Source organism: Theropithecus gelada, chromosome 7b (assembly GCF_003255815.1).
Source record: "Theropithecus gelada isolate Dixy chromosome 7b, Tgel_1.0, whole genome shotgun sequence".
NCBI classification, from domain to species: Eukaryota; Metazoa; Chordata; class Mammalia; order Primates; family Cercopithecidae; genus Theropithecus; species Theropithecus gelada.
This window is the reverse complement of record NC_037675.1, coordinates 89893624-89905692: the sequence shown is the minus strand read 5'-3', so window position 1 is coordinate 89905692 and position 12069 is coordinate 89893624. Positions and strand designations below refer to the sequence as shown.

The following is a 12069-nucleotide window of genomic DNA, read 5'->3' as shown; positions in this document are numbered from 1 at the left end:
ATTTTTACTTTCGGGCAAGTTTATGGAATACTTGCTTTTGAATTAAAATGTGCAATTTCTTTTATTCCTTGGCTGACAGTTTTGAATTCAGGTCTACGTGTTACATTTTATTACTGCTTTGTTTTTTTTCCTATTATTTCATTCTTGTTGCTCGGTTGCCAGGCTGGAGTGCAGTGGCGTGATCTTGGCTCACTGCAACGTCCGACTCCCAGGTTCAAGCGATTCTCCTGCCTCAGCCTCTGAAATAGCTGGGATTGCAGGTGCTCACCACCATGCCCAACTAATTTTTGTATTTTTAGTAGAGATGGGGTTTCACCATGTTGGCTACAGTGATCTCAATCTCCTGACCTCATGATCCACCCTCCTTGGCCTCCCAAAGTGCTGGGATTACAGGCATGAGCCACCGCACCCGGCCTGCAAAAATATTGAAATAACATATTTATAAGCCATCTTCAGCCCCACCAATATATAGAAATTTTAGCAAAAAGTGATAATGCCATTGAAGTGAAATTTCTTGGCCATCTGCTCCTACAGTAAATACTTCTTTAAGAAAAACATATTATGGCTGGGTGTAGTGGCTCATGCCTGTAATCCAGGCACTTTGGATGGCCGAGGTGGGAGGATCGCTTGAGCTCAGGAGTTTGAGACCAGCCCGGGCGACATAGAGAGACCCTGTTTCTATAAAAAAATTAAAAACAATTTAGCCAGGTGTGGTGGTGTACACCTGTGGTCCCAGCTACTCAGGAGGCTGAGGCTTGAGGATCACTTGAGTCCAGGAGGTTGAGGCTGTAGTGAGCCATGATTATGCCACTGCACTCCAGCCTGGACTATAGAGCAAGAGGCTGTCTCAAAAAAAAAAACAAACTATCAGTCTGTGTATCCATCCATCCATCCATCCATCCGTCCATTCATCCATCCCTAGTTGCTTCCATTAAAGGATTTGAGGGATAATGCAATAACATATAGTAACAACCACTTAGGTTTTTTACTGTATATTAAACACTGTCCCAAGTATTTTATTAATTTAATTCTCATAACAAATCCTATGACATAGTTGCTATTATCTCTATTTTGTAGATGAGGAAACCAAGACACAGAAGGGTTGAACACCTTGCCCAAGGTCACACTGCTAGTATGTACTGGAATTGGGACTCAAGCAGGCTGGCTCCTGAGTCCTTGCTCTCAACCATTGTGTTTTGTGGACTGTCATGTAAAATACTAAATGAATAAAAATACTAGAAACATCTATAACTGTAGATTTGTCGTGGTTAAGAACAAGACCTTTGGGTCATTCAGACCTGGGGATTCAAACTCCATCTCAGTCTAGCTCTATGCATTTGAGCATGTTGCTTAATCTCTGAGCTCCAGCTCTTCATCACTTAAAGGTAGCTATTATTAAATAGTGGAGAAAGCAATTAAGAGGGATAATGATGATTGTGACTATGCCTGGATTTTAGCTGTGAGCTTAATGGCAGCCAAAGCAAAAGAAGAAATCTGAGTTCCATCATTCATTATGTAACACAAAGAAGCATACCTCTTTGCAAGCATGACACATTTTCCTGGTATATCATTTAAACAGAAACTTTCAGGTATAATTTTATGTAAGACATTGAACTAGAAATGAATAAGTTAAAGCAAATATGGAAGAATCAATTCTCATAACAGTACAATGTAAGGCTGTGGAAGGCTACATTAATTGGGTTCAAGTATATTGCTTTTCATGTTTTTTGTTTTTTGTTTTGAGATGGAGTCTCTCTGTGGTGATGCCCAGGCTGGAGTGCAATGGCGCCATCTCAGCTCACTGCAACCTCTGCTTCCTGGATTCAAGTGATTCTCCTCCCTCAGCCTCCCAAGTAGCTGGGACTACAGGCGTGTGCCACCACACCTGGCTAATTTTTGTATTTTTACTAGAGATGGGGTTTCACCATGCTGGCCAGCCTGGTCTCCAACTCCTGACCTCAAGTGATCTGCCCGCCTTGGCCTCCCAAAGTGCTGGGATTATAGGTGTGAGCCGCCTCACCTGGCCCTTTCTAGTGTTTTTGATTTAAGGAAAAGGCCTAGAATATTTAGAATGGAATCTGTGAATAGCATGTTCAATAGACAGACTTCCCTAAACACAGTCTTCCTCAGATAAGCTTTTGAAAAGAGCTGCTTTATAGAAAATCTCAAGTTTTTCTGTCTGATGGATCCCACAACTGCCAGCATCCCATTAGCTAATGGACGGAAATCCATGGGTTTGGCTGTTAGCAGGTGGAAGGGGAAAAGGTGGATCCAAATTCTTCTTATTTGAATGAATGGTGTTTTGGTCAGGTTCTTCGGTAATAAAGAACAGAGGTTTACATGTCTGTGGCTGAAATAAGATGATAAAGACTCATATGAAATGATTAAAGGGGTGGGCTCTCAGAGGAATTCAAACATGAACTGTAACTGGGTTGCACTTCACAGGCACCGAATATGGAGGACATTTTGGATTCCAGATGGCTCCATAGACTGCTCTGGCAGAGTGTCTGTGATCTCCATTTAGCACTGTATCCCCAGCATCTAGAATAATGCTTAACATATAGTAGACCCCAGTAATTACCTGTTGAGCAAATAAATAAAAGGAAATAGTAAATCTTCACCCTAGAGTTTTATCAAAATGGAGAAGTGAGTGGCTTCAAGTACGTGATTGATACAGCTGCTGTTTGCCGGCTATGCTCTTAGTCATTTACATATATTATTATTGGAATATGTTCAGTCCTGTGAAGGGGTGATGGTACCCTCATTTTACTGGTGATAGAATTTGAATTCACAGATTATGACTTGCCCAAGTTCATGCAGAATACTAATTTGGAGAGTTCAGGTCTGCTTGACTCTAAACCTTGTTCTGGTAACTGATGCCGTATATATTGAAAGTACAAACAGGGTGGTAAACAGAAGTAAACCCACATTACCAGATATTAAGAAAGCATCTTAACAGCTGTTTTGAGGGATTTCCTCAGAAATACTGTAATATCAGCCTGGTCTGAAATATCAGAAATCATTTTTCTCTGGCTTTACTTTCCAGTGCTAGGGAACTTCCACCAAACAAGGTAAGCAAAATCTTATATTACCAAGTTACTAGTCAGCTTTTAAAGTAAAGATTGGCCACTGGCTTTCCATTTCTCCAACTAAAAAGAAATTGTAGGGACTGTTTTACAGGGCATGGAGCAGATGACTAATTGTCTTATAGGATCGTTTTAGTTTTGAAATAACTATAATCTAGGATAAGTAACTCATTAGATTGATTAAAGTGTATGTGTAAGTGTCATATGGTTGAGGACTTTGTCATCCTTGTTTGAAACCATCTAGGGGCTCTGCATGGTGGTTCATGTCTGTAGTCCCAGCATTTTGAATCCAAGCACTAGGATTACTTGAGCCCAGGAGTTTGAGACTAGCCTGGACAACATGGTGAAACTCCATCTCTACAAAAAATAGAAAAATTTGCCAGGCATGGTGGTGTGCACCTGTAGTCCCTGCTACTCAGGAAGCTGAGGTGCGAGGATCACCTAAGCTTAGGGAGGTCGAGGCTACAGTGGGCAGTGATCATGCCACTGCACTTGAGCCTGGGCAACAGAGGGAGACCCTATCTTAAAAAAAAAAAAAAAAAAGTAGGATTAAGGTTTTGTTTTGCTGGTTTATGCTTCTCTACCAAATTATGGTTAAATGCATTATGTCTCAATGAGATAATATTGACATTGACCTTATAAAACTGACATTTTTTTTTTATAGGTATCAGTATTATCTGCAACTGAAGAAAGATATCTTGGAAGGAAGTATTCCTTGTACCTTAGAACAAGCAATTCAGCTAGCAGGCTTAGCTGTTCAAGGTAAATAAGATCAATTCATAATGAAATAGTTCTATCAGATTAAAATGTGTTGCAACAAAATAGCAAGGGATTTTTAAGTTAACTGACTGTCTATATACATCTTTAGTAGTATTTATATATTAGCGAAGTATTCTGTTATCTAAGGGGCTTCCTTTTGGGAAAAAATGAACTTGGAATACCTCAATGAAATATGAGACTTCTGGACGTTAATCATGTTATATGTCAACAGAGCAAACAGTACAATAAATAGAAGTATACACACACATATATTCAATCACATGCCAAATGACGTTTCGGTCAACAAAAGACCTCATATAGGACAGTGGTCCCATAAAATTATAACACTGTATTTTTAGTGTACCTTTTCTGTGTTTAGATACACAAATATCATTGTGTTACAATTGCCTACAGTATTCAGTACAGTAACATGTGGTATAGGCTTCTATGAGCAATAGTCTATACAGTATAGCCTAGGTGTGTAGTAGGCTACACCACCTAGGTTTGTGTAAGTATACTCTGATGTTTGCACATCTCCTAATGATGCCTTTCTCAATGTATTCCCATCATTAAGTGACATATGACTATATATATACACATTTATTAATACTATGCTATGTATTCATCTAGTTCGAAGACTTTATCTGCTAATAGGTCATATTTTAAGAAGAAAGATATGCCAGTCAGTGAGTTTGATGAGGTTATATTCACTTATAGTTTAAGTACACTTCATTTGTGTGGTTTCTTCTTATTTACTTATTTCAGTAGGTTTTTGGGGAACAGGTGGTATTTGGTTACATGAATAAGATCTTATTTATTTAGTTACTTTTTTTTTTGAGATGGAGTCTCGCTCGGTGGACCAGGCTGGAGTGCAGTGGCACGATCTCGGCTCACTGCAACCTCCGCCTCCTGGGTTCAAGCAATTCTCCTGCCTCAGCTTCCTGAGTACGTGGGATTGCAGATACCTGCCACCCCACACACCCAACTAATTTTTGTATTTTTAGTAGAGATGGAGTTTCAACATGTTGGCCAGGCTAGTCTCAAACTCCTGACCTCAGGTGATCCACCTGCCTCAGCCTTCCAAAGTGCTGGGATTACAGGTGTGAGCCACTGTGCCTGGCCATGGTTACATGAATTAATTCTTTAGTGGTGATTTCTGAAATTTGGGTGTACCCATCACCTGAACAGTGTACCCTGTACCCCATGTATAGTCTTTTATCCCTCACCGCACTCCCACTTGTTTGGTTTCTTAAATGGTTGTCCTGGATTATGCAGTAATATCATCATTCATAATAGATAAAGATGGCTGGGTGTGGTGTCTCATGCCTCTAATCCCAGCACTTTGGGAGGCCAACGTGGGAAGATTGCTTGAGTCCAGGAGTTCGAGACCAGCCTGGGCAACATAGCAAGACCTTATCTTTAAAATGTACATATATAAATAAAGATTCTGCATTTCACCAGCATTTTTGAATTGTTTATTTTTTTGATTTTTACATGTCTAATATACATGTATTTACATGTATGTGTGTATTTTCTTTTTTCTGGAGACAGTCTTACTCTGTTGCCCAGGCTTGAGTGCAGTGATGTGATCGTGGCGCACTGCAGGCAGAACCTACTGGGCTCAAGTGAACCTCCCACCTGAGCCTCCCAAGTAGCTGTGACTACAGGTGTGCGCTACTATGCCTGGCTAATTTTTAAACTTTTCTGTAGAGATAGGGTCTTGCTATCTCTTGGGCTCAAGCTATCCTCCCTCCTTGGCTTACTGAAGTGCTGGGATTATAGGTGTGAGCCACTGTGCCTGGCCAGGAAGGTTTCTGACAGGGCATTATTTCAAACAATTACTGGCATTTTGCCTTGGGAGTGAAATTTAATCAGAATAATTATTAATAAAACTCCTTCAGCTATTAGCAGGCATGGAGACATGCATCATTTTTAAACAAATGCCTGATGCACATAGAGCCACATTCCTTTTCAAGGTACTTTGGATTTTCTTAAGTATCCTTTTTGGCTTTAAGAATTACTTTTTCATAAACATTTTGCTGAATTGTCAATTTTTAAAAAAAATTAAAAATTTCAAAACAAATATATCTTGCTGTAATGTATTCAAGTGGTCTAAGTCCATTTCATCACTACTGTTGACAATTTGGTTTCTCCTTGACATTTTTCTGTACATAAGCAAGCATATATGATTACAGGGTAGGTTTTGTTTGCATTTTAACTATAAAAATGAGATCATATTACCTATAGCTTGCAACTTGTTTTTTATTTAATTCATAGGCATTTTTCCAAGCCAAGACTCATGTCTACCTAATTAACATTTTTAAAAAGATACTTTTAAAATACACTTTTTATAGTTATAAAAAACTTGACTTCTGAAATATTAGCATACCATCTATATATACTGCATGTTGAATTTTGTTGCACATATTTTGCAATGAAATTTAAATATAATTAACATGTGAGTTTTTGTCATTCTGTATAGCTGATTTTGGTGACTTTGATCAGTATGAATCCCAGGACTTTCTTCAGAAATTTGCCTTGTTTCCTGTGGTAAGACTTCTTTTGACACTGGGCTTTTTAAAACAAACAGTTCATTCCTATACCCTTAATAATCCCTGAAATGAAATCCGTATGATAGACTTACTGTCAGGAATAGGATTATAAAAAAAAATTCCCTCTTACAAACATCTCAAGTGTGACTGCTTTCTCCGTTGTAGTCATCTTGGTCCTTGTGAACCCACAGAAACTGAAGGGTCTATAGTGACTGCACTGTGCCTGGAGATATTTGTTTTCTATTTGAATGTGAGTTTAAAAAGAAGGATTCATTTTCAACTTCTCAGGAAGGCGCAGGTTTTGCTTTTAACTGAAGGTTTGAAACCTTACAAGATTATATTGAGGAATGAATGTCACTTCTCATCAGCAATTTAAAAAGTAGATGACAAAGACACTGCCTTCTACTTTTATAAAGTCATTACTGATGGAAGGGACATGGAAACTGCATTGCAACAACTAAGGAAGGTGTGGCATGCTCTTCTGAGTGTCTACACAGCCAGCCAGAGAACACACAAGATGTTTTTATCTTGCTGGGCTCAGGACTGGCTGACTACTGTCACCAACTTGAAATAACTCAGCTGAAACTTTCCCAGGGATGAATTGAGAAGGTGGGGCAATTTTTTTGTTTGTTTGTTTTTGTTTTTTGGCTCCTGTGAAGAAGCCACTTAATTCCTTAGAAAGGTGATTACCTATGTAAGCAAAGCTCCCATATATTAACAATAGTCATAATTTTGCCAGATAGTGACGAGAGTCATTAACAGTCAATGGCCATGATTCCTTCAAAGAAATTTGGGTGAATTTTCACATACTTACCCCTGTGTGTTTTCTTCAGGGATGGTTACAAGATGAAAAAGTATTGGAAGAAGCAACCCAAAAAGTGGCCTTACTACATCAGAAATACAGGTGACTCTAAGAAATAAGACATGGAAATAGCATAGAACCAATGTCTGCTTGAATTTGAAATATTCAATTAAATATTTAATTTATATGATTAATATGTATTTGCCCAACTATATATGGAACATTACTGCCGCTGCTATTACAAGTAGCCAACATTTACATAGTACTCACTATGTGCCATGTGCTGTTCTAAGTAAGCACTTACCCATATTACTCATTTATTGTCCTTTTTTACCAGTGAGGACACTGAGGAAGTTGAAAGCAGCCAGTCATTGAAGGGTGCCCATTTTTTATTGTGTATAGTAAAGGTTTATTTGATAACCTCATCCTGTATAGGTTAATGTAAAATTAGGATGATTTGTTTTCTTTTATGATACAGCTTAGCAAGTCCAGGGTTACTTCCCTCTGTATACCTATGGAAGCTGTGTCTGTCATCTGGGGAACTACACTAAGAACTATGGTGCTTAGTACTCTGAACTATGCTTCTGCATACCTTTGTATACTTGTACATATTGACATTCTTTCATGGTGAATCTCTGTGTTGCCTGTAAGAAAAAATACTCTTCTAGAGAATGCTAGGTTTCATTCTAAACCAACTACCACACAGTTCCACATACAGATGTTCCTTGACTTAGGATGGGGTTAAGTCCTGACAAACCCATAGTAAGTTGAAAATACTGTAAGTCAAGATGTATTTAATAGACCAATCCTGTTGAACATCATAGCTTAGCCTAGCCTACTCTACCTGTTCTCAGAACACTTACATCAGCATACGGTTGGGCAAAATCATCTAACACAAAGCCTGTAATATATTTTATAATGTTGAATATCTCATATAATTTGTTGAATACAGTACTGAAAGTGAAAAACAGAATAGTTGTACGGGTCCTCGAAGTACAGTTCCTACTGAATTTGTATCACCTTTGTACCATTGTAAAGTTGAAAAGTCATTCAGTCGAACCATCATAAGTTGAGGACTATCTGTACTCTATCATTAAATTCTTATAACTACTCATTAAGATAAACATTATTATCTCCATCTTACAGATGGGGAAACCAAACTCAAAAAGATTTAGTTATCTCTGGCCGGGAGCGGTGGCTCATGCCTATAATCCCAGCACTTTGGGAGGCTGAGGGGGGCAGATCACGAAGTCAGAAGATCGAGACCATCCTGGCAAACATGATGAAACCCTGTCTCCACTAAAATACAAAAAATTAGCCAGATGTTGTGGCATATACCGGTAGTCTCAGCTACTCAGAAGGCTGAGGCAGGAGATTTGCTTGAACCCGGGAGGCAGAGATTGCAGTGAGCTGAGATCGTGCCACTGCACTCCAGCCTGGTGACAGAGCAAAAAAAAAAAAACAAAAAAAAAAAAGATTTAGTTACCTCTACATGTGGTAAAGGTGGGAATTGAAAGCAGGTCAGTTTCGTTAGAACCTATTGCTTATCACCTTCCAAATAAAATAACCTTTTGCCTCTAGTCTCTCTCCACTCAAATCCACACAGTGGCTCACAAAAGATTAATCTCCCTAGCATATCACTTTCCTCTTACCCCTCTCCTTCTCCTTCCACGTGCTTGTGGGTATTTTCATGCTTCCTGCTAGCGTGAGTTCATTACTCTGGGATTAAAGGCCTCCCATAAATTGGTTAAATCCTGCCTTCCCAGCTTTACCTTCTGCTGTCCACATGAACCATTTCTTTTCTAGCTTAATTGATCCCTCAGGCACACATTGCCCTGCCTTTTGTCACTTCCATTTATTCATTTGTGCATTTCCTTAAAAGATAGCTTAGTGTTCTTACTCTGTATTAGGCAGAGCAAGAGTGCTGGATGCTGTGGCACAAAGATAAATAGAATAATTTCTTGTCTTCTAAGCGTGCATTCCCAGCCCTGCAATATGAGGGCTGACAGGACAACCCACTATAGTAATGATAATACATATAAGAAGATAATGAGTGCAGTTAGAGGGGTACGGGTGGAATGTATTGGGACTGCACAGAATTGGGGCATTGGGGAATCCCAGAAGGTGACCCAGAGGAAATGATACATAGACAGAGTCTTGAAGGATATTAGGGATTGGCCAGATCCACAAGTGAGTCACAGGCATACCAAGAAGAGGGATTCTCATGTGCAAAAGCCCAGAGGGGCTAGGGAACATACTCTATCTGAAGAGATGCAGAGTTTGGGATGGCTGCAGTGTGGGTGCCTTGAGCACAGAGGGGAGCATCGGAAGATGAGGCTGGAGATGCAAGTCTGCATGCACTTGGGCACTGCTCCTGTACCCACACTGCCTTCCTACCCATCCTAGTAGTGCTGCACTCCACTCACCTGAGCGAAAAGGGGTTTTCATGTAGCCTTCTCATACCCTTATTCCCTGCATTCGACATTTAGCACATAATTCTCAGTAATGCCTGATATTTTGTTGTTTTTGTTTTTGTTTTTTTGTGTTTTTTTTTTTTTGTTGCCCAGACTGGCGTGCAGTGGAGCAATCATAGCTCACTGCATCCTTGAACTCCTGGGTTCAAGCAGTCTTCCTGTCTCAACCTTCCAAGCAGCTGGGACTATAGATGTGCACCACCATGCCGGGCTAATTTAAACTTTTTTTTTTTTTGTAGTGACAAGGTCTCACTATGTTGCCCAGGCTGGTCTCAAACTGCTGGCCTCAGGTGGTCCTTTCTCCTTGGCTTCCCAAGGTGCTGGGGTTACAGGCATGAGTCACCGTGCCCAGCCCTGATATTTGGGATAATAAGCAATTACTTGGTGATTTAAGAAAAGTTCAAGATTTCACCTGAAGATTTTTTTAGGAAGTTTTTTTATCCCCTACCTTCCCAGTCATCTACCTTAAGTATAGAGAGCAGGATCTCATGTGATACTCTCAGCATTCAGTACAGTGCTTTACACATACTGGTTTTCAGTAAATATCAACAGATTGATATAACCAATTATAGATGCTTAGAAACTTGAAATGTTTATAATGTCCTATGCTAAATGGATACATAGGTTTTAAGAAAAGCTTTATTTTAAACCATTTTAAGCTTGCTTTGTGAACAATCTTGCTTCTTTTGGGTTGCAGAGGGCTCGCAGCTCCTGATGCTGAAATGCTGTACATGCAGGAGGTAGAGAGAATGGATGGCTATGGAGAAGAGAGCTACCCTGCTAAGGTAAGTGTGGCTCGGTGGCTGGGGTTCTTTAAAGTTAGGCTCACAAATTTGAGAAAATCGTGGGGAAATCCAAAGATGTCCTTATGTGCAAAGGCTGAGGACGTGCAAAACTCTGGAAACTTAAAAGCCGAGGTCCTGGTGACCAAAATTTTGTGGTAAAACGCATTCCCATTTTGCGGTTCATACTTTGAAATGGTCTTGAAATAGAGTTCCTAAGAGGGCCACACTTTTTCCATTCTTATACATATCTATAAGATCATAGATCTCATTCAGACTTGTCTTCCTGCGTAGCTCCTCTGTAGGTCTTCTGAACTTCCTGCATCTGGGAAGCCAGTCCGGGGAACTCTGTAGCAGCAGTTCCTCTGCATCTGCTTCCTGGGTGTTTCTTCTTTTGCTTTCTCCTTTTAGGATAGCCAAGGAAGTGACATATCCATTGGAGCGTGTCTTGAAGGTATCTTTGTGAAACACAAGAATGGAAGGCATCCTGTGGTATTTAGGTATTTTTCTTACCTCTTTTTGTATGTTTTCTGTGACTCCTGTTGGTGATACATTTTTTTAGTACTTACAGCAGTTAAATTGTTCACAAGTCTATACCAAGGTCTCATTAAAAAATGGAAATAATTCCCTTCCTAGAAAAAAAATACCATCGGAATGCAACAGTCCTTTTCAGTAAGCCACTTTCTTCAAAACGAAATTTCCAGAATATAATGATGGCCTATTATAAAATGCTTAAAAATGTGTGACCCTTTTTGTGCCATATGGAGGCCATTCTTTGTTTTGATATGAAGTTTTAATTTGAGCTGTGGTTTCCAGGACTATTTATTGGTTAATTTATTTACTGTGAGACAAGGTCTCACTCTGTTGCCTAGGCTAGAGTGCAGTGGTATAGTCACCACTCACTGCAGCCTTGACCTCCCAGGCTGAAGTGATCCTCCCATCCCAGCTTCCTGAGTAGCTAGGACTACAGGCTAATGCCACCATGCCTGGCTAATTTTTGTATTTTTTGTAGAGACAGTTTCACCATGTTGCCCAGGCTAGTCTCAAACTCTTGGGCTCAGGCTATCTGCCTGCCTCCCAGAGTGCTGGGATTCCAGGGGTGAGCCCACTGTGCCCGGCCTGTAGGGCTTTTTCTTACGAAAAATATAGATCTTTGTTTTGACTCTAGTTTTGTACCAAAATTCCTAAAATACCAGTATCTAAGCAAATTTCAATAATTTTTTATAATGTTGGTCTTTTTGCTGATATAAAAAAAGATACTATTCATTTGTGGAAATCTTGGAATGTGAAGAAAGATGGAAAGGATATATAGCAATGTACTAATAGTAACTGACTCCGAACAATGAAACTACAGGTGATTTTAATTTCCTTTACAGTATTCTGTGTTCTAATTTGTATCTTAAAGATAGTAAGTTGGTCCATATTGTACAATCCCTGCCTTTAATTCCTTAAAATCTGTAATCTGGAAAATCCAAAGTTCATTTCATAGAAATACTTGCAGTTTTACTCTGAGATTCTATTTACCCAGTTGGGTAAATTGGGTACAGAGTAGTGAAAATTAAAAGTTTATATTGTTTTTAAATTTATGTTTATTATTTATTTTATTTTATAGAG

At 39.4% G+C, this 12069-nt stretch overlaps 1 protein-coding gene across 4 annotated transcripts in view; it reads left to right on the top strand.

Moving 5' to 3' along the window:
* PTPN21 (protein tyrosine phosphatase, non-receptor type 21) overlaps nucleotides 1–12069 on the top strand; it is an 88545-nt gene that overhangs the window by 42377 nt on the left and 34099 nt on the right. For all 4 annotated transcript variants that reach the window (XM_025391907.1, XM_025391908.1, XM_025391906.1 and 1 more), the window contains 5 exons: nucleotides 3751–3848; nucleotides 6328–6395; nucleotides 7231–7301; nucleotides 10371–10458; nucleotides 10867–10955. In XM_025391907.1, coding sequence (XP_025247692.1) covers nucleotides 3751–3848; nucleotides 6328–6395; nucleotides 7231–7301; nucleotides 10371–10458; nucleotides 10867–10955 — 414 coding nt within the window. The remainder of the gene's footprint in view (nucleotides 1–3750; nucleotides 3849–6327; nucleotides 6396–7230; nucleotides 7302–10370; nucleotides 10459–10866; nucleotides 10956–12069) is intronic.